Source organism: Rhinolophus sinicus, chromosome X (genome assembly GCF_036562045.2).
Source record: "Rhinolophus sinicus isolate RSC01 chromosome X, ASM3656204v1, whole genome shotgun sequence".
In the NCBI taxonomy this organism is placed as follows: domain Eukaryota; kingdom Metazoa; phylum Chordata; class Mammalia; order Chiroptera; family Rhinolophidae; genus Rhinolophus; species Rhinolophus sinicus.
In genome coordinates this window covers 32547519-32565556 of record NC_133768.1, presented here as the reverse complement: position 1 = coordinate 32565556, position 18038 = coordinate 32547519, and the positions used below count along the sequence as shown (strand labels likewise).

General features: G+C 50.0%; 1 protein-coding gene across 11 annotated transcripts in view; it reads left to right on the top strand.

Annotated features, from left to right (window-relative positions):
* BCOR (BCL6 corepressor) overlaps window positions 1–18038 on the top strand; it is a 113620-nt gene that overhangs the window by 84325 nt on the left and 11257 nt on the right. For 8 of the 11 annotated variants that reach the window (XM_019747884.2, XM_074323206.1, XM_019747886.2 and 5 more), the window contains exons 2-8: window positions 3935–4060; window positions 5396–5474; window positions 6431–9271; window positions 9935–9988; window positions 10468–10654; window positions 17073–17333; window positions 17692–18036. In XM_019747884.2, the coding sequence (XP_019603443.1) occupies window positions 3975–4060; window positions 5396–5474; window positions 6431–9271; window positions 9935–9988; window positions 10468–10654; window positions 17073–17333; window positions 17692–18036 (3853 nt within the window). In that variant the 5' untranslated portion in view covers window positions 3935–3974. The remainder of the gene's footprint in view (window positions 1–3934; window positions 4061–5395; window positions 5475–6430; window positions 9272–9934; window positions 9989–10467; window positions 10655–17072; window positions 17334–17691; window positions 18037–18038) is intronic. The other 3 variants (XM_074323210.1, XM_074323209.1, XM_074323211.1) reach the window with 3 other exon arrangements.

The window sequence follows — 18038 nt, the reverse complement described above, 5'->3', positions numbered from 1 at the left end:
GAGAAAGGAGAGGTGCCAACAGTGGCCTGGTGCTGCCTCCCCTCCCTTCACTCATCCCAGCCTCTCAGAGTCAGTGCGCCTTCCTTTTCAACCTGCTCTTTGTTGTCTGCCAGGCTAACTCGCCTTTAAAGAGAAAAACATTCTCACCTTTTCCTCAGTCCATAATGGTATATTCCTGCCATGAGGAATAAGCGAAATGATGGTGGTGGGTGCTGCTTGGGGCCCATGTGCCCCCTCATGTCTTCACAAAAGGTGGAAGTACCCCTTCTCAGGCATGCTAAGGTTGAGGTGACAGCTCCTAATCTTGGTCCCTCTGGCCTCTTTCTGCCAATCAGGCCCTTTTCCCCAGTGTCCAGGCCAAGCTCAGATACTAATCATAGCTCTTGGCTTCCAGAGCAGATGTCTGTCCAGGGAGACCCAAGTTCTCCTGTGCTTTCAATTACCGCCAAACTGAGAGTTAGAGACCCCCGGTGTGTGTCCGCATTTTTCTAGCCAGATCTCTCCCCGGAACTGGTGTTTTAGCAGGCAGCCAGTACAATTCCTATCTGTGCTATAGAAACCAGACACTCGTCCGTTTCCCTGTCTGACCTCTTCTCTCAGCCACCTTCCCTCTTTATCCTGATCCCACATCCTAGCCCCCTTCTTACTGGAAAAAAGGGTTAAACCCCAGAGCCAAGGTATAGCTACAGAGCTCACACTGCAAACAGGTTGGTGCTTGTAAAGTGCATTTCATGAGTGACTTCACACATCTTGGCACTTCTAGAAGCATAGCCTGCCTGTGGAAGAAGTGGCGGGGGGGGGGGATGTGTGTTGAGAAATAAGGGCAAATGAGTCTCTTACATATATCAGCAAAGTGCCTGCTCTGTTTGTCATCCAAATCACATCATTGCCCTCTCTACTGTGTCCCACGGCCAAGGGTCAGAGAAGCCAGTTTTGAAGCACTTCCCCTTAGAGGTTAAAAAAAAAAAGCCCCCCATTATTTCAACAGCCGCTTCTAGAAGTGGAGTGGGATGAGTGTCACCAGTTCTCTGCCTCTCCGTCTCTTCATTTCGTACCCCCACTGTCCTGTTTAGTAATACATCCCGGAGAGATGGGGGAGGGGAATCCCCAATCTTCAGTAATGGTGGGGTGTACATAGTGTGGCCTTTGCTTGAGGATGTCACTGCCAGGGATTTGGGCTGCTCTTGTTTGTCGCCCTGGAGAAGGGCCTCGTGCCAGGCAGGGCCGTTGCTCATTGGCCCTTTCCACTCAGCTCCATCTTTGGCCAGGAACCTGAAGAGTTAAAAGTCTTTAGCTTGTTGCAATGAAATTATGGCTGGCAGTGGCGCCGCTGTTTGTTCAACAGACCTCCACTTTTAAACAGTTCACAAAAAGTTCATGGGGCAGCTAAAGATTATAAGTGTGCGTGTGCGTGTTTGTAGTCAGCAGGATCCAACAACGTACACCCCCCACCTTTCTGCTGCTTCGTGTTCAGCCCTGCCTATCCCCCTGCTTCCCCCCCCCCCCCCCCCGCAACACACACGCAGATGACACTGAATGGAGCTCTGGGCCTCAACACTCCATCTGACCCTGTGCATGTGAGAACACTTCATTCTGACGCCTGGTGTCATTTATCTGTGCAGCATTAATATTGAAAACCCCACAGGATAAGCCCTGGAGAAGGAGAGAAGCTTTGAAAGCACCCAGTGGTTCCAGATGTCTCTAAACTACATTTCACCTTTCCGCTCAGTCCAGGCTGCCCTTTCTAATGAAAAGCCCTTTTAAAGAAAGGGTGCTCAGTAGGGTGATTGAGGCAGCACCCTTCCTATTTCCTCAGGTGCTTGGAGATCCTTGTCACAAAGTGACTACTAAAGGAGTCATGTAGGAAGGGCTTGTTTAAGGGGAAGCCAGTTTTGAAGACTGGGACACCAGGAGATGGAGGTTTTGTAGGCACACACTTTTTTTTTCCCCTCTTCCTTTTCTTAGAGGTTGGATTGAATGACCCTTTTGGTCCTCATGTAATTTCTATATTTCATCATGATACACAGCTCGGGGATGGTACAGTATGGTCCCACTGCTGCAGCCAAGGACCAGGACACTTGCACCAAGGAATGGTGCTCTACCTTCTACATTAGGACACCCAGAATGTCTTCCTTTTGTTAGAAGGGGTGGCAGGTTAGGGAGGGGACACTCCGTTGAGCGTGCCATGTGGTCGACCCAGCACAAGTAGTGGCTTGCCCTCAACTTGATCTGTATATTTGGAAGATGGAAGAAAAGGCCACGAGTCCCCACAGAACCTTCCTCGACACCCAAGTCTGTCTTTTGGGGGCACTGTGGCTCTCGCATTGGAAACACCCCAGTCTGTGTAAGAAAGATGCTTCCCAGAGAAATAGTTCCTTCAGAATCCCACCAGGCCTGCCACACTCTGCAGATGTCTGCCTCTTCTTTCGTTCTGTAGCTTCATTTGTGAGCTCTGATTGTGCGCAGTGTGTCTGTCCGTGTGGCTCTTGATTACCAGGCGGTATTCTACGTATAGGGTCTGATGGGGGATGCTGGTGGACAAAAGGCCTAGTTAGGACAAAGAAATGCCCAAGGACGGCCTGGCTTTTGGATTCAGGTCTCTCAGGTGTTCCCCCCACCCTTTACTCCAAGATTCTCAGAAAAAGACTCCCTGGACCCGATGCCTCCAACCCAGGAAGGCCTGGCAGTCTGCTTTTGTGCTAAAGTGTAAAAAACGAGCATTTGCATATTTTTTCTTGCTAACAAAGGAAATGTGTCGACTTAGGGAACATTTGGGTTTTCGGAAACTGTGGGTGGGTGTGTGAGGGAGGAGGAGAAAGAAAAGTTCCCCTGATGAGCTGCACGCCAATGATTTCACACTCAGGTTCGGGTCCCCTGGTAAAGACGCTGTGGCCAGTCCAGACAAGGGAGCTGGCGATGTGATTGTGAGCAGGGAATTGCCCAGGGCCATCGGTCCCAGGCATTAAAGGCTCCCCTACTTATTAACCCAGCATTTAACAGCAGGATATGGGCTGAAGCGCAGTCAAAAGAAACGGCTCAACCTCCAAAGAGCAATTAAAATCCTGCACGAGGATAAATCACGCGCCGTGATAATCCTGTTAATAAAATGCAGCTTGTCCTGACCCTTCACTCATGCAGCAAACTAGAATGTGATGTGGGTGGGGGGGTGGGCAGAGAAGGTAAGGAAGTATGTGTGGGTGGGGGAGAGGTACTCTCCCCTCTTCTGCCTGGCAGCCTCTGCCTCCTGCCTCCTAGTACGTGGAATATGGGTGGCTTTTGGCCACTCCCAGAGTGCCAGTGTGCCAGCGGCTGGCAGCCCAGCAGACTGGGCTGCTAAGACTTCTGCGCTCGCTAATGATTTCTTGTCCCTAGCGAGCAGGCGTCATTGAATTACTCAGCCGCCTCCCTCTGCAGCTCCCAGGCCAAACCACCCTGGTTCTGTGCTTAATCTAATCTAGGGCTGGGGTGGGGCTGCTCACCAGCCCACCAACTCTTTTTAACCCTAGAACTGTAAATTGCACATACCACAGCCCTGGAAATGCATGATGGTGTGGGCCACACCTGACTGTGATGCTTTCTACCCGCTCTGATCCTTTCAACCCCAAGAAGTATCAGTGGGGCTCCCTGGGATCCAGCACCGTTCCTTCCAAGTATAGTTTCTCCAAAGGCTGGGAAAGGGGAAGGGAGGCCCACCAGTGGGCAGGGGGCTATATCTCGGATGGTGTGGGGGTTGGCGCTTTAACCCTCTCGCCTCCCCAGACCTTCAGGTCAGGTATGTGCCTTCATTCGTGGCCATCTGTAGAACATTGAGCACAACCTGCCTCCCCGAGTCTGTTCTATGTGAATTGCCTAGAAAGAGGGCTTCTCTCCTTTCCTGTTTGGCTCTTCTTTATTCAACCTCCTGGGATTTTGTTGTTGTTGTTTTTTTCAACAGACTAGACGCTTGAAGAAAAGCTGCCATCCAAGAAGACGACATGCTTTCAGCAACCCCCCTGTATGGGAACGTTCACAGCTGGATGAACAGCGAGAGGGTCCGCATGTGTGGGATCAACGAAGACAGGTGAATGCGCCTGTCTGGCAGAGGCCTGGGAAGAGAGCACAAGGGTCTCTCCCCCTCGCCCCCCTAGCAGAGCCAAGTTCCCCCTCACCTTCTCACAGCCAGAATGGGCACAAAGGGGGTGGGGGAGAGATCTCCTGCCTCGCTGGCGGCCCTTGATTTACAGTTTTAACAGGCAACCCAGCTCAGCGAAGCATTGCCGCCCTTTAAAAGATTAGCCCCTAAAGCGGCCTTTCAGTGCACTTTCGTCCTTAATTTATTATTTCATATTTATGAAGGAGAATTAATCCCAGTCTATATGCTGCTTTAACTCTAAATGTCAAGAGTGTGGGCCCAGGTGGATCGGCATTCGATGTGCTTTTAAAACAAATAGTTTGCTCAGTAATAACTGGGGAGATAGCCACCCTTTACTTCGTTTAAGCCCAGGGTTTCTCGGCGTCCTCTGCCGCCTATTCGGCAAGGCTATTGGCTCCTGGTTTCAGTCACCTGACAGCTCTGTTAGGTTTCCTAATCAGTAATTTTGCAGTGTGGGGTAGGGGCAGCTAAGCAGTAGATGATTGAAGCTGCTCTTCGGGGTAATGATGAAACTTTTCCTCTGCTGCTTGTCAGCGATTTTATCCTGGGCATTTGGAAGTTGGCACCAGGCGCTTTCTTTATCGATGCTCTCTGATAACAAGTCCCAGGGCAGCCGCAGCAGCCTGGCACAGATGTGTGGCTTCCTCTGGAGCCTGGAGAGACTGACATTTGTATGATATTAGTGTGTATCCCCCATCGTTTTGATAAAGGAAGTCAAATATGGCTTCATTATCACCATGGAAACCAGTTTCAGAGGACATGGTACCTTACTTTGGGAAAAAGTTTGGAAAACCTGCCCTTGTAGGTAACAGAAGTGGTTGATGTGACCAGCCAGTGGACTCCAGCTTTGTGTCCCCTAGTGACTGGTGGGATATGTGCTTTGGTCTTTGGCCATTGTATTATTTAATGTCTGTCTTCGGTAGAAGTTATAAGCGTCATCTAGGACAGCAGAGTCCAGTTCGGCCTACTTGGCATTCTGGAAAAAAAGATTGTGCTAGAGGAATGGTGCCTAATTTCTGGTTTACCCAAATCAGGGGACATATTTGTGATTTCATGTCCCTGTTGGCCTTCCTTTGTTTCTCCCAGTCCAGTTGAATCACCATTTGGGGACAACTTTCAATATGGGCCATTGGGGAGGAATTTCTTTTTAAGGGCAGTTGAAAAAAATGGAGTTGTTAGAAACTAGTCTGTTGTGGGGGTGATCTATGAAAGATGGATTAAGTGAGGAATGCTTTCATGAAGTTGGTGTGTCCTTTTAAATAGGAAAATTCCTGTAAATGATGGTGACGCTTCAAAGGCCAGACTGGAACTAAGGGAAGAAAATCCCTTGAACCACAACGTGGTAAGAGATTAATGGCTTCTGTTGATGTGCTATCTGAATCTCAGTGATCTGTAATCAATCGTGTATTAATTTGCATACCATTAGAGGGCTTTTCAGGGGCAGGGCAGGGGTGTTTCAGGACACGGCTGAGAGGAAAGCCCCTGTCTGTTGCAGGACAAGGCCCTCACCTAAGCTTTTCCTACCTCAGGTTCTTAGCCACGTACTCCTTTGGACACCTTGCCATTTATGTCCGCGTCCCCTAGTAACTGGTGGGATATGTGCCTTCTTTTCTTCGCTAAGCTACATGCCACATCAGTGCTCCCAGCTGGATAAATTTCCAACCTCCAAGTAGATCCTTAGGGTTTACCTTTCCTGTAAAATATGAAACACAGAACCTTCTTCAGACACCAGGGAGAGGAAGTCAAAAGACGCAACCACAGTTTGACCCATGACCTCTTTATTGATTTAGAAATGAGACAGCTAAAGTCCTCTGTTCCTCCGGTCCCACTGAAGATTGTTTCTTGTTATGTTAAATACATCCAGGAAAACCCCAGTGAACACTGCCCCCACCCCCAACCCAACAGGCCGAGGGAGAGTTACTGTTCATTCTGGATCCCCATACGGGGGGTGCTTGAAAGCAGTGGAGTTGGTGTGTCTCAGTTGTAGCAAAGAATTTTTGATGAGAAGGTGAATTTTCCAGAGTGAATAGATGACTGAATTAATGTGTGGGCCTCAAGTCTAAAGGGATCAACATTTTCCAGGCTTTCAGGGTAGTTGAACAGAGGGGAGAAAGGTGGGCAGCAAAGGAAGGGTTTTGGATGAGGTGGGAGGGGCCAGAGACCCTGTGAATCCTCTTTAATTCTTTCTGCTCAGATGTTAAGGTTGATGTCATTTTGAGCTAGTTTGAGGTTTCTTTTCGGGACGGGCCCGGCGCTTTGAAGGAATGTCCTAAGTAACACCCGTGTTCTTCTGCAAAGGTGGATGCGACCGCGGCCCATCGGATCGATGGCCTTGCAGCGCTGAGCATGGACCGCACTGGCCTGATCCGGGAAGGGCTGCGTGTCCCAGGCAACATCGTCTATTCTAGCTTGTGTGGACTGGGCTCCGAGAAAGGTCGGGAGGCTGCCACAAGCACTCTAGGTGGTCTTGGGTTTTCTTCTGAAAGAAACCCAGAGGTGCAGTTCAAACCGAATACACCTGAGACGGTGGAGGCCTCCGCTGTCTCTGGAAAACCCCCAAATGGCTTCAGTGCTATATACAAAACACCACCTGGAATACAAAAAAGTGCTGTGCCCACAGCAGAAACACTGGGCTTGGACAGGCCTACCAGCGACAAACAGAGCCCTCTCAACATCAATGGTGCTAGTTACCTGCGGCTGCCCTGGGTCAATCCTTACATGGAGGGTGCCACGCCAGCTATCTACCCTTTCCTTGACTCGCCAAATAAGTATTCACTGAACATGTACAAGGCCTTGCTACCTCAGCAGTCCTACAGCTTGGCCCAGCCGCTGTATTCTCCAGTCTGCACCAATGGGGAGCGTTTTCTCTACCTGCCACCACCTCACTATGTCAGTCCCCACATCCCGTCGTCCCTGGCTTCGCCCATGAGGCTCTCGACGCCTTCGGCTTCTCCAGCCATCCCACCTCTGGTCCACTGCGCAGACAAAAGCTTGCCCTGGAAGATGGGCGTCAGTCCTGGGAACCCAGTTGATTCCCATGCCTATCCCCACATCCAGAACAGTAAACAGCCTAGGGTGCCCTCTGCCAAGCCAGTCACCAGTGGCCTGCCGGGGGATGCAGCTCTCCTGTTGCCCCCCTCGCCTCGGCCTTCACCCCGAGTCCACCTTCCCTCCCAGCCCCCTGCAGACACCTACTCCGAATTCCACAAGCATTATGCCAGGATCTCCACCTCGCCCTCTGTCACCCTGTCAAAGCCATACATGTCGGTCAGCAGTGACTTCCCCGTGGTGAGGCTTTCTAATAGCAAGTATCCTAAGGCTCCGGAAGGGACTGAAAGTGCCCAGCCAGTTCCTGGGCACACTCGGAAAACAGTGGGTCAAGACAGGAAAGATGGTGGCTCACCTCCTCTCTTGGAGAAGCAGACGATTACCAAAGACGTCACTGATAAACCACTGGACTTGTCTTCTAAAGTGGTGGACGTAGACGCTTCCAAAGCAGAGCACGTCAAAAAGGTGGCTCCCACAGTCCTGGTGCACAGCAGAGCTGCCAGTGGCTTAGTGCTCTCTGGAAGTGAGATTCCAAAAGAAACCTTATCTCCTCCAGGAAACAGCTGTGCTATCTATAGATCTGAAATCATTAGCACGGCTCCCTCGTCCTGGGTGGTGCCCGGGCCCAGTCCCAACGAAGAGAACAATGGCAAAGCCATGCCGCTGAAAAACAAGGCCTTGGACTGGGCCATACCACAGCAGCGGAGCTCTTCGTGTCCCCGGATGGGCGGCACAGATGCCGTGGTCACTAGCGTTTCGGGGGCAGTATCCAGCGCGGGCCGCCCAGCTTCCGCGTCACCAGCCCCAAATGCCAATGCAGATGGCAGCAAGACCAGCAGGAGCTCTGTGGACACCACGCCATCCGTCATTCAGCACGTGGGCCAGCCCCCAACCACGCCTGCCAAGCACAGCGGTAGCACCAGCAGCAAGGGCGCCAAAGCCAGCAACCCAGAACCGAGCTTCAAAGCAAGCGAGAATGGCCTCCCGCCAAGCTCAATATTTCTCTCTCCAAATGAGGCGTTCAGGTCCCCACCAATTCACTACCCCAGGAGTTACCTCCCTTACCCAGCGCCTGAGGGCATTGCTATAAGTCCCCTCTCCTTACATGGCAAGGGACCTGTCTACCCTCACCCAGTTTTGTTGCCCAATGGCAGTCTCTTTCCTGGACACCTTGCCCCCAAGCCTGGACTGCCCTACGGGCTGCCCACAGGCCGGCCAGAGTTTGTGACTTACCAAGATGCACTGGGGTTGGGTATGGTGCATCCTATGTTGATACCTCACACTCCCATAGAGATCACGAAAGAGGAGAAACCAGACAGGAGGTCCCGCTCTCACGAGAGGGCCCGCTATGAGGACCCAACCCTCCGTAACCGCTTTTCCGAGATGTTGGACGCTAACAGCACCAAGTTACATTCAGACATCCCCACCGACAAGAACCTAAAGCCGAGCCCCAGCTGGAATCAAGGGAAAACGGTTGTCAAAAGTGACAAGCTTGTCTATGTAGACCTCCGGGAAGAGCCAGATGCTAAAACTGACGCAAATGTTTCCAAACCTGGCTTTGCAGCTGAGAGTGTTGGCCAGAGCGCTGAGCCCACCAAGCCCCCCGCTGACCCAGCCCTGCAGCCACACCGTGATTTCATTGCCCTGAGAGACGAGTTGGGGCGCATCAGTGACTTCCACGAAGCTTATACTTTCAAACAGGCTCCAGGCCAGTCAGTCTTCAGCCTAAGCAAGGAGAACATTCCGGCAGGAACCAACAAGGAGAACCTGGGGATGCCAGTCTCCACTCCATTCCTGGAGCCAACTCTGGCGAGCGATGGCCCTGCTGTAACTTTTGGTAAAGCCCAAGAGGATCCCAAACCATTTTGTGTTGGCGGTGCCCCACCGAGTGTGGACGTCACCCCCACCTATACCAAAGATGGAGCTGACGAGGCAGAATCAAATGATGGCAAAGTGCTGAAACCGAAGCCATCTAAGCTGGCAAAGAGAATCGCCAACTCCGCTGGTTACGTGGGTGACAGATTCAAGTGTGTCACTACTGAACTGTATGCAGATTCCAGTCAGCTCAGCCGGGAGCAGCGGGCATTGCAGGTGAGCCCCCCACCCAAATGTCAGTCATTTTACCAGGTGTCAGTTTTTTTAATGTGTAAAGAGGACTGGGGGAGTATGGTAGGGAAGGACACTGAGCAGATATGGTTAATGAAGCTTATGGTAATTTAAATGTATGAAATGTGGCCAGTAAGGGGATATGAGTGGTAGCACTTAGGAGGTTCATGTGTCTGATTATTTTAAGTTATTCTGTAGATTTTAAGAGAGCTCCACTCAAATACTGATGAACGGAAGTTTTAATTATTGTGAAGGCTATCTAAAGACTGCATGACATGTACCTATCAATTGCTTTGATTTCTCTGCCGTTACTGTACGTTAACAAATATACCTAGAAGTGCTGCTTAGAATGCCTTACGTGATACTTGGTAGAGGTGTGTAGCAGCCGCATGTCTGTGGGATTCGTGCAATTTTTTTTCACCAAAAAAAAAAAAGAAAGAAACTCGCTTAAAGGGATAGAGTATGTATTTAACTTGCTAGTGAATGATAGATGTTGTATAGGAATTTCCTTAAGATATTTTACTTTTAATTAAAAGATAAATAAAGCCAAATTGTTTTTGCAATGTTAAGAAAAAAATTTAGTTTATGCTTATAAAAATGGATGAAGTTATCTAAATGATCCATTGAGTGCCCATTTTAATTACATAGATGGAAGGATTACAAGAGGACAGTATTTTATGTCTACCCGCTGCTTACTGTGAGGTCAGTTCTTCAAATTTTTATTACTAGAATCTTACATAAACCTTTTGAGTTAAATTTCATTTCCAAATATACAAAGGGAAGTTTGTGGGCCATGGTCGTCTTTATTCATTGTGCATTTTGTTTTCTTTTCTGTTGTGTTTTTGTTTTGTTTTCTTTGCGTTGTGTTTTTGTTTTGTTTTATTTACCTTCAAAAGAGAATGTCTGTCTCTATGCAATAGTGTATGTATGGATATACATACACACCGCATATATATCTATACATATGGCTTTATGAATAAAGAATGTGTGACTACTTATATATAGATACTTTTAAATTTTTATCTGTTAAATTTAAAAATATCTCAGTTGTATCATAAATTGTGGTTGGTTTTGGGCAAACTTTTCTTTGAAAATACTTTCCTTTAAGGTAAGACAAATGAACTAGCTTTTATGGTAAGGTGTTGTTTTTTTTTTTTTTTCCATCTCCGTTCTCTTTCTAGCGTGCAATGATGCGCTTCTCAGAGTTGGAGATGAAAGAGAGAGAAGGTGGCCACCCAACAACCAAAGACTCCGAGGTGTGCAAATTCAGCCCTGCTGACTGGGAAAGGCTGAAAGGAAATCAGGACAAAAAGCCAAAGTCGGTCGCCCTGGAGGAGGCCATTGCTGACCAGAATGACAATGAGAGATGTAAGTAAACCCAAGCAGCTTGTGTGTGGTACCACATTGGTGAAAATGGGCGACTGGTGAAAAATGAGCTGAGGGAAGTGAGAGGAAGCAATTCATTTACGATGCCCTGATGTCTAGTTGGTGACAATTCACTTACTATGGCCCAATGTCTAGTTAGTGGCTGCTCAGAGGAACAGGCCACTCTTGCCGTCCATGGAGGGAAGGGCTGATTGTCCTTTGGAACATTGTAGCATCCAGTAAGGAGGCTCCTATGAAAAATTATTTCCTGGGACACATCTTCTTTCCCAGATTAAAATTGGTTCTGTGGTTATTAACAGTCTAATACAATATAGCAGAGGAATGGCAGTGGAAACTAAGTGTAAGTGTGGCACATGTATGTTCTATTTTGTAGCGGGTACAGATACATTTTTTTTGTAGCAGTGGAATGACACTTCCAGCCAGCGGTTATCCCCACCCCCCCACAGTGACAGTCTACTCTGGAATGGAGAGTACTTATAGTCTCCCTCCAAATGCAGAGGTTTTGTTTAAGTGGATGAAGGATGATAAAGGCACCGCAAAGATGAGCGTAATTATTTTCTGTGGCGGATTTGTTTGTCATCATTGGGAGTTGACAACACAATCCAAGGATGTTGTATAAATGAAAGGGGTTCTTCCCACCAGACAGAGTGTATTGTGTTTTGGAGGCAGTATGTTGTAAGAAAGCTTGTGCTTTCCTCAAGTCAGTTTTCAGGCCCAACAGCTGTTCCCCCACTGTGGTGAACTTTGGGGTTTGCTCATGACCCCTCCCTGCCTGATAAGATGTGTTGGCAACAAGTGGAGAAGGTCTTTCTCGTCATTTCTTAAATGCATGCTCTGGCCCTCAGAAATGGTGGTGGTGATGGTGAATTAGGGCGTCTGGGTGAACACTGAGAGAGTGGGTGCGAAATCCTCCTGAGACGGGACAGTCAAGGATGATGGGTGTGTTTGCAAGCTCTGGGCCATTGGATGTCATAGGTTTGACCTTCCCACGCACACTTGGTTCATCGGTGCCTGATCAAGTTTGGGAGAATTTGTGGTCTGGGAGAGCATGCTTCTTGCTGCATAGAGCACAACCCCCTTCCCCACCAGCCCACTCCCAGCTCATCTTAAGTCAGGCAAATGCCTGTGGCCAGGATTCTGGGTTGGCCACACCAGGACCAGTTTGTTCTATTAGTCACGAAGAAGAGAGCTTCTGTTGCTAGTCAGTGGTAGCCTTACCTGAGTGGCAAGGATTCTTTTCTTTTTTCTTTTTTTTTTAACTTTTTATTTATTTAAGTGTGTTTTTCTAGGACCCGTCAGTTCCAAGTCAAGTGGTTGTTTCAATCTAGTTGTGGAGGGCACAGCTCACAGTGGCCCATGTGGGGATGGAACTGGCAACCTTGTTGTTAAGAGCACTGTGCTCTAACTAACTGAGCTAACTGGCAGCCCCGAGGGATTCTTGATGTACCTGAAGTAAAGGTGTCCTTACTCCTCCACGCCATGGGATTGACATGGGAAAATGGAGAATCCAGGCTGCTCTTGAGTTAAGCAGCAAAGAAAGCTTTCCTCCTCCCTGATGGCCACCACAGGCATGTAGCCCTTGCCTTCTGGGTGCGTCAGAGTGCCAGCACTTGGGGAAGTCTCTTGGGAAGACCTGGTAGATGTGGGCAAGGCCAAGTTAAAGGGTAGGTGCTTCTCTGAGGAATGGGAACTGCCTGCGAGGTAGATGCCCTCTCTGTTCTGGGTAGATGGTGAGGGAGGCTGGAGGAAGGGAGCAAGAGGCTAGGCAGCCTCAAGTCTTCTTGCCTTTTCTCTGGTTTTCCAGTGATATGGCCAGACCCAAGGTGGCCCATGTCCTTCACGTCTCAGTGGCCTCACTGCAACTTCCCTCCTAGAGAAGTCTGTGTCCTTCCCCATCTTTCCTGCTGAGACGAGAACTCAGTGTGGCAGGTGGGGCGTGAGCCCGAGCCCTAGATGAGTCGGAAAGCCCTTCTCTCAGCTTCAACAAGCCATAAATGGCCACTGAGGGCAGGAGAAGGGTTGGGGAAGGTGAGAGGCTCGGTTTTAATTAAAGACTGGGACAACAAAGGAGGTGAGTCACCATCCCCCATTTCCTGGGGGCTTGTGGCTTGTGGTTGGTTAAGAGGAGTAACCTAGAGGAGCCTTTGTCCTTGCTGCCACCTCCTCATCTAGGGAACAGCAGGGGCTGGATCCATTCAGCTGCAAATCAAATGGACCTTGTTTTTTTGGCCCTTGTGTCTTGAGCCCACATGGGCTTGGACCCCGCTGCATATTGGTCCCCTTCTCAAGTTCTCTTCTCATGAGTGTCAGTGTGGCCAAGAGTCGAGCTTTGAGCACATGGGAGCTGAGGCAGGCAGGGTTCACAAAGAGTGTACAGGACGCCTTCCAGATGCCGTGCCTCTTCCAAGGCAGCCTTCCACTCCTGGAGGCACCAGGAGCACCTAGGATAGTGGGTGCATCTTGTTGGGAGGGACTGGCTTAAGAAAAGCGAATTGACTTGAAAACACAATGTCCAGGATTTTCATTTATTCTTTGTGATAGGAGTGGCTGAATGAAATTTTTATTTTACAAGTTCAACAAATGAGTCAAGAGGCTCCTCAGACTTGGAAGGTTATTAATAAGAACCATCAGTGGCATTTTGAAGATGGGGAGGGACAAGGAGGCATGAATCCATCCCTTCTTTCTCAGGCATGGAGTGACTGACCGTCTTCCTTGCCAGCCACTTGGCTGGGGCAGACCCAGGACCTGCTCAATGGCAATGCCTGGGCAGGAACTGGAGGAAGCCTGGGTCAAAGGGCTTCACAGAACCTCTTAGTTCAGGAAACTTCTTTTCTGGCCAAGCAACCTGCGTGTACTTTGAGTTTGGAAGACATTGCCTGGGCCTCTTCTGTAGAGGGTGTAGGTTTTAAGAAGGTTAGCCTTTGCTGGGAGGTGCTACAGTTAGTTACCTGTGATGGAGTGACTTTCAATCGTGAGTAACCCTCCCACCTTGTTTAGAACTCACTGGGCCAGTGGTAAGGGTGCTTTGTTGCCACGGTGACTTGTAAACGTTGCCATAGCAATGCTTCTGTGAAGTAATGCCACGGCATAACCATGATAAATTATGGGGTGTATGTGCTGAGTCATATGACCACGCTGCAGGGAGCAAGTGTTAAACCACGAATAGCATGGCCACAGTCACATCTGCTTAGATTGAGTGACCAAGGGCACATGGCTTCCCGCTTTTAGAAAGACTGAAAGTAGCAACAATGGCAGAGTATGATGGTTAGGACTCTGTTTATCTATCTGCATCTCCCTTGCTCTCAAGGGTATTCCTGTGGGTAGCGGTTGGGATAGCCTCATCCAGGAGTTCCACGTCTGATGTGATGTGCAGGAATGTGACCTGGAGTCTCTCCCCCATAGCAGGTGGCCCTGTGTATCTTGGGCAGTCAGGGTGGGTGTTCTTCAGGATTACTACTGGTCTGAGTCAGGTCTTGGGGACGTCACTGAGTGGAATTGGGATCTTTGCCCTGAGAGAGGTTTGGGGGCTGGGGAAAGACTGGATGGACATAGTTTGGGAAAACATCCTCAGGAGAAATGGGGAAGACAGCAACTAAACTATGTGGGTGGGTGATTTCAGTCTGGGATGAGGAACTACAGACATCATGCTGCTGAGCCCCTGGTGACAAGGCAGGAGTGGACCACCTGGAAGGTTAGGCATAAGAGCGCCATCCCTGGCTGAGCTGGAATGGCAGGGGTGTGTGTGTGTGTGTGTGTGTGTGTGTGTGTGTGTGTGTGTGTGTGTGTGGCGCGCTCTCCATCCTGGAAGGTGAAGGGGTGCCCTCCACACCCAGGCAGCTTTACCAGATGGGAGGCCCAGAGGAGACAGGGCTCATCTTGTAGGGGTGCTCTTGTTCCGCCAGGAGCAGGGAGACAAGGTCCCTAGTCAGTCACTGCCTGCCAACACCTGTGAAATAAGTCACTGTAAGTCTTCCGGGTGGTTTTCTGTGGTGGGCACTGTGGGCCCTGTGGCAAAAAGTCAGGTGGGTGAGATATAAAGTAATTTCACTGTTAGAAAGGAAGTTTGCCGTGAGGGGGAAAACCGTCTCCTTGAGAAAGATGCCTCTTTCTCAGGGTCGGGACTGTTACAGGCTCAGGTGACTCCAAGACCTGGAGCTAAAACATAAAATGGAAGTGATTTTTAATCGTAGTGGGAGACATCTCAGGTGTGGGCAGAGGTGGCCGGGCAGAGCAGCCCCATTCTAGGTGGGGCCCCATGCCAGCCAAGCTGCTGCCTATTTGTGACCCTGGAAGGCACTGTCATCTTTCCTACCTATGTGGGGGTGTTGATGGGAGACTACACTTTGCAATTAGTTCTAGAATTGCACGTGGTGGTTCATAAGATAGCCCTTACATTTGGACACTGATCCCCAGCCTCTCCCAACAGGGCTTTCTGGGACAGCTGATTGGACCAGAGAAGTCAAATGGTATAACTAGAAGGGCTCACATCTTAAAATTTCATATACATGGGGGCTAAAATTCCAGCTGCTCTGAGAGTCTTGGCGTCCTTTTGTTAAAGCGATTTCTCCCACTTTGCCTTTGCCGGCTGGACCTGTGTTTATGAAGCCCACCCTGGGAGGTGGCTTGCAGTAATATTTCCCACTTTACAACTGAAGGGGCCGAGTTGTAAAGTGGTGCTGTTACTGCCAGAGCTGTTAAGAGGGTCACAGAGCAGCCGGAGTGAGAGTTGCAGCCGCTCCCCGCACAGGCCAGAGGTTTGGGCGAGCTACAGGTTTCTTCTGGCTACCCACCTGCTTTGTGTTGGAACGCTGCCATGACGGAAGGCCCGCATAGTTGGGGCAACTCCACGAATCCTTTTGCAAGAACAGACGTGGCCCCATTTGTCCCATATGAAGGTCCCTTTGGAAAGGAGGTGAATGCTCTCCTTCCACCATTAAGAACACACGCTAGCCAAGGGCCAGGATGACACTTGTCCCCAAAACTGACTGCCACTCAAAGCTGGGAAAGCCCCCAAGTGAAGGCTGACCAGGGGTTCAGCAGGGCTGGTCAGAAGGGGGGGATGATATTTGAAGTGGACTGGGGAAAGGAGGAGAAATGGAATTAGCGTATAAGGAGTGTGTTTATGATTTCATCTGGAAATGGACTTGGGCAGCTTACTTAGCTCAGTGTTACTGCAACACGAAACTCCTTCCCCTGGTGATGTGCAGAGTTACCTTGGGGGAACACCTGTACATCACCATGATGGCTATGGAATTCTTTGTGTATTAGAAAAAAATGCAAGCAGCATAGCAGTCGATGAGCTGTTTCTTAGGCCAGAGCAAAGTAAGGAGAGATGTTGGGCTGAGGCGATTTAAGGAAAGGCCCCAAGTGGATATCAGGTTGAGCGGAAGGAGCAGAAGTGGCACAGGTGGTGTTGGAGTGAACAGTTTAGCGAATGCTGGCCTAGTGTGGAAAGACATACCGGTACCTGACAGTGAAGGGGGAGGTCTCTTGTCTTTGGAATGTCCTTAGATGCTTGCATACGAAGGAGTGTCAGGTGGGGTGATTCCGTACTTGTGGGTGTGCGTGGTGTTACCAGGGTACCAAGGCCTTGAGGGCTTTCTGCCTGAACAGGACATAGGAATATCCCCTTGGTTGCAGTCATATGCTTCCCCCACCCCCACGAGCGTGAGAAAGAGGACAGAGGGGTGTGCAGGGATCAGGTTGAGTTCTTTGCCATTGCCACCGACCCTGTGCATGCACCGAGCTCCTCTTCCAAGTGCCCTTGGCCTCCCAGCTTCCCTGCCTCCCAACACCCTCCTGTCGCTCTTCCTTTATCATCTCCCCTGTTGCCCACGTGAACATTGGTGTTAACCCCTTCTATAGATGACATTTAGGGGACATTTGGTCTCTATTACACCAGCCTGCCTTTTATTTCAAAGTAATGACCTCAGCCAATGTTGCCAGAGAGGGTCAGCCCTGGCTTGGTTGGATCTTGTTGTGGGGTCACCCATCCTCTGGGAAAGGGCCCTGGAGGGGATCCAAGCACCATCAAAGTTGACCGACTAGGATGTAGCAGGTGGGGGGAATTCTTTCATCGTATTTTTTTTTAAAAAAAGATAGTGTCGATGCCTCATTTCAATTGTCTCGTGCCCCAACTTTAATAAGGTATTGAAAGTTGTGACTCATAAACACCGCACTGTCTGCTTTTACTACTGATTGTCTTCATCTGACCTTCCTGTGGGACATGCTGTTTCTGAGGTGTTTGTTCTTCCAGTGTGTGAGACCCTCAGTCTCCACAGGACGGCCTGTTGGTAGCAAATTACCTTGGGCATGGAGGGCCCACCTGCTCCCCAAATCCTGCCTTTCTTGTGGTGAACTTTGGACCTTAATTTCTGTGTTGCTGTCTCCCCTCCCCCAGGTGAGTATAGTGCTGGAAACAAACACGACCCCTTTGAAACCCCGGAGGACAAAGACCTGCCTGTGGAGAAGTACTTCGTGGACAGGCAGCCGGTCATCGAGCCACCCATGGAGCAGGCTGCTGTGGACATGCCGCCTAGCCCCACCCTCCGGCTGGACAGAAAGCGCAAAGTCTCAGGTGACAGCACCCATACTGAGACCACTGTGGAGGAGCTGCCAGAGGATCCTTTGCTGAAAGCCAAGCGGAGACGGGTCTCCAAAGGTGAGCTTGGTCGACTTTGGCTGTCTGCTTAGCGGCCGAAGGTGGACAGGCGAGCACCCACCCTCACCCCAGGGCTCCCTGGGGATGTCACAGGGTGGGGCAGTGGATGTTTCCAGTCCCACCCTAGAACCCTGGGGAAGCCCTCACACCTCCCTCCCCCCAAAACCAGAGTCAGGAAAGATCTTGTGGCCCATATGGCCAAAGACGAATAGGCGCCTCCCAAGACTTGGTGAGACTCTCCAACCAAGACCATGACCACACCCCACCCCTACCCCACCCCCCATTAGTGATGGGTAAGACAGTTTGTTACCCCCTCCCCGGGGGCTTTTTGATTAATTTGTAGTTATTTCTCCATTAGATGACTGGCCTGAGAGGGAAATGACAAACAATTCCTCTAACCACTTAGAAGACCCACATTATAATGAGCTGACCAACCTGAAGGTGTGCATTGAATTAACAGGGCTCCATCCTAAAAAACAACGCCACTTGCTGCACCTTAGAGAACGGTGGGAGCAGCAGGTATCAGCAGCAGAGAGCAAACCTGGCCGGCAGGGCAGGAAGGAAGTGACCCAGGCTATTGAGCCTGAGGTCACTGCCCAAGGCAATAACATCTCTGAAGAGAAACCCGGCAGGAAAAGGGCAGAGGCCAAAGGCAACAGAAGCTGGTCAGAAGAGTCCCTCAAGTCCAGTGACAATGAACAAGGT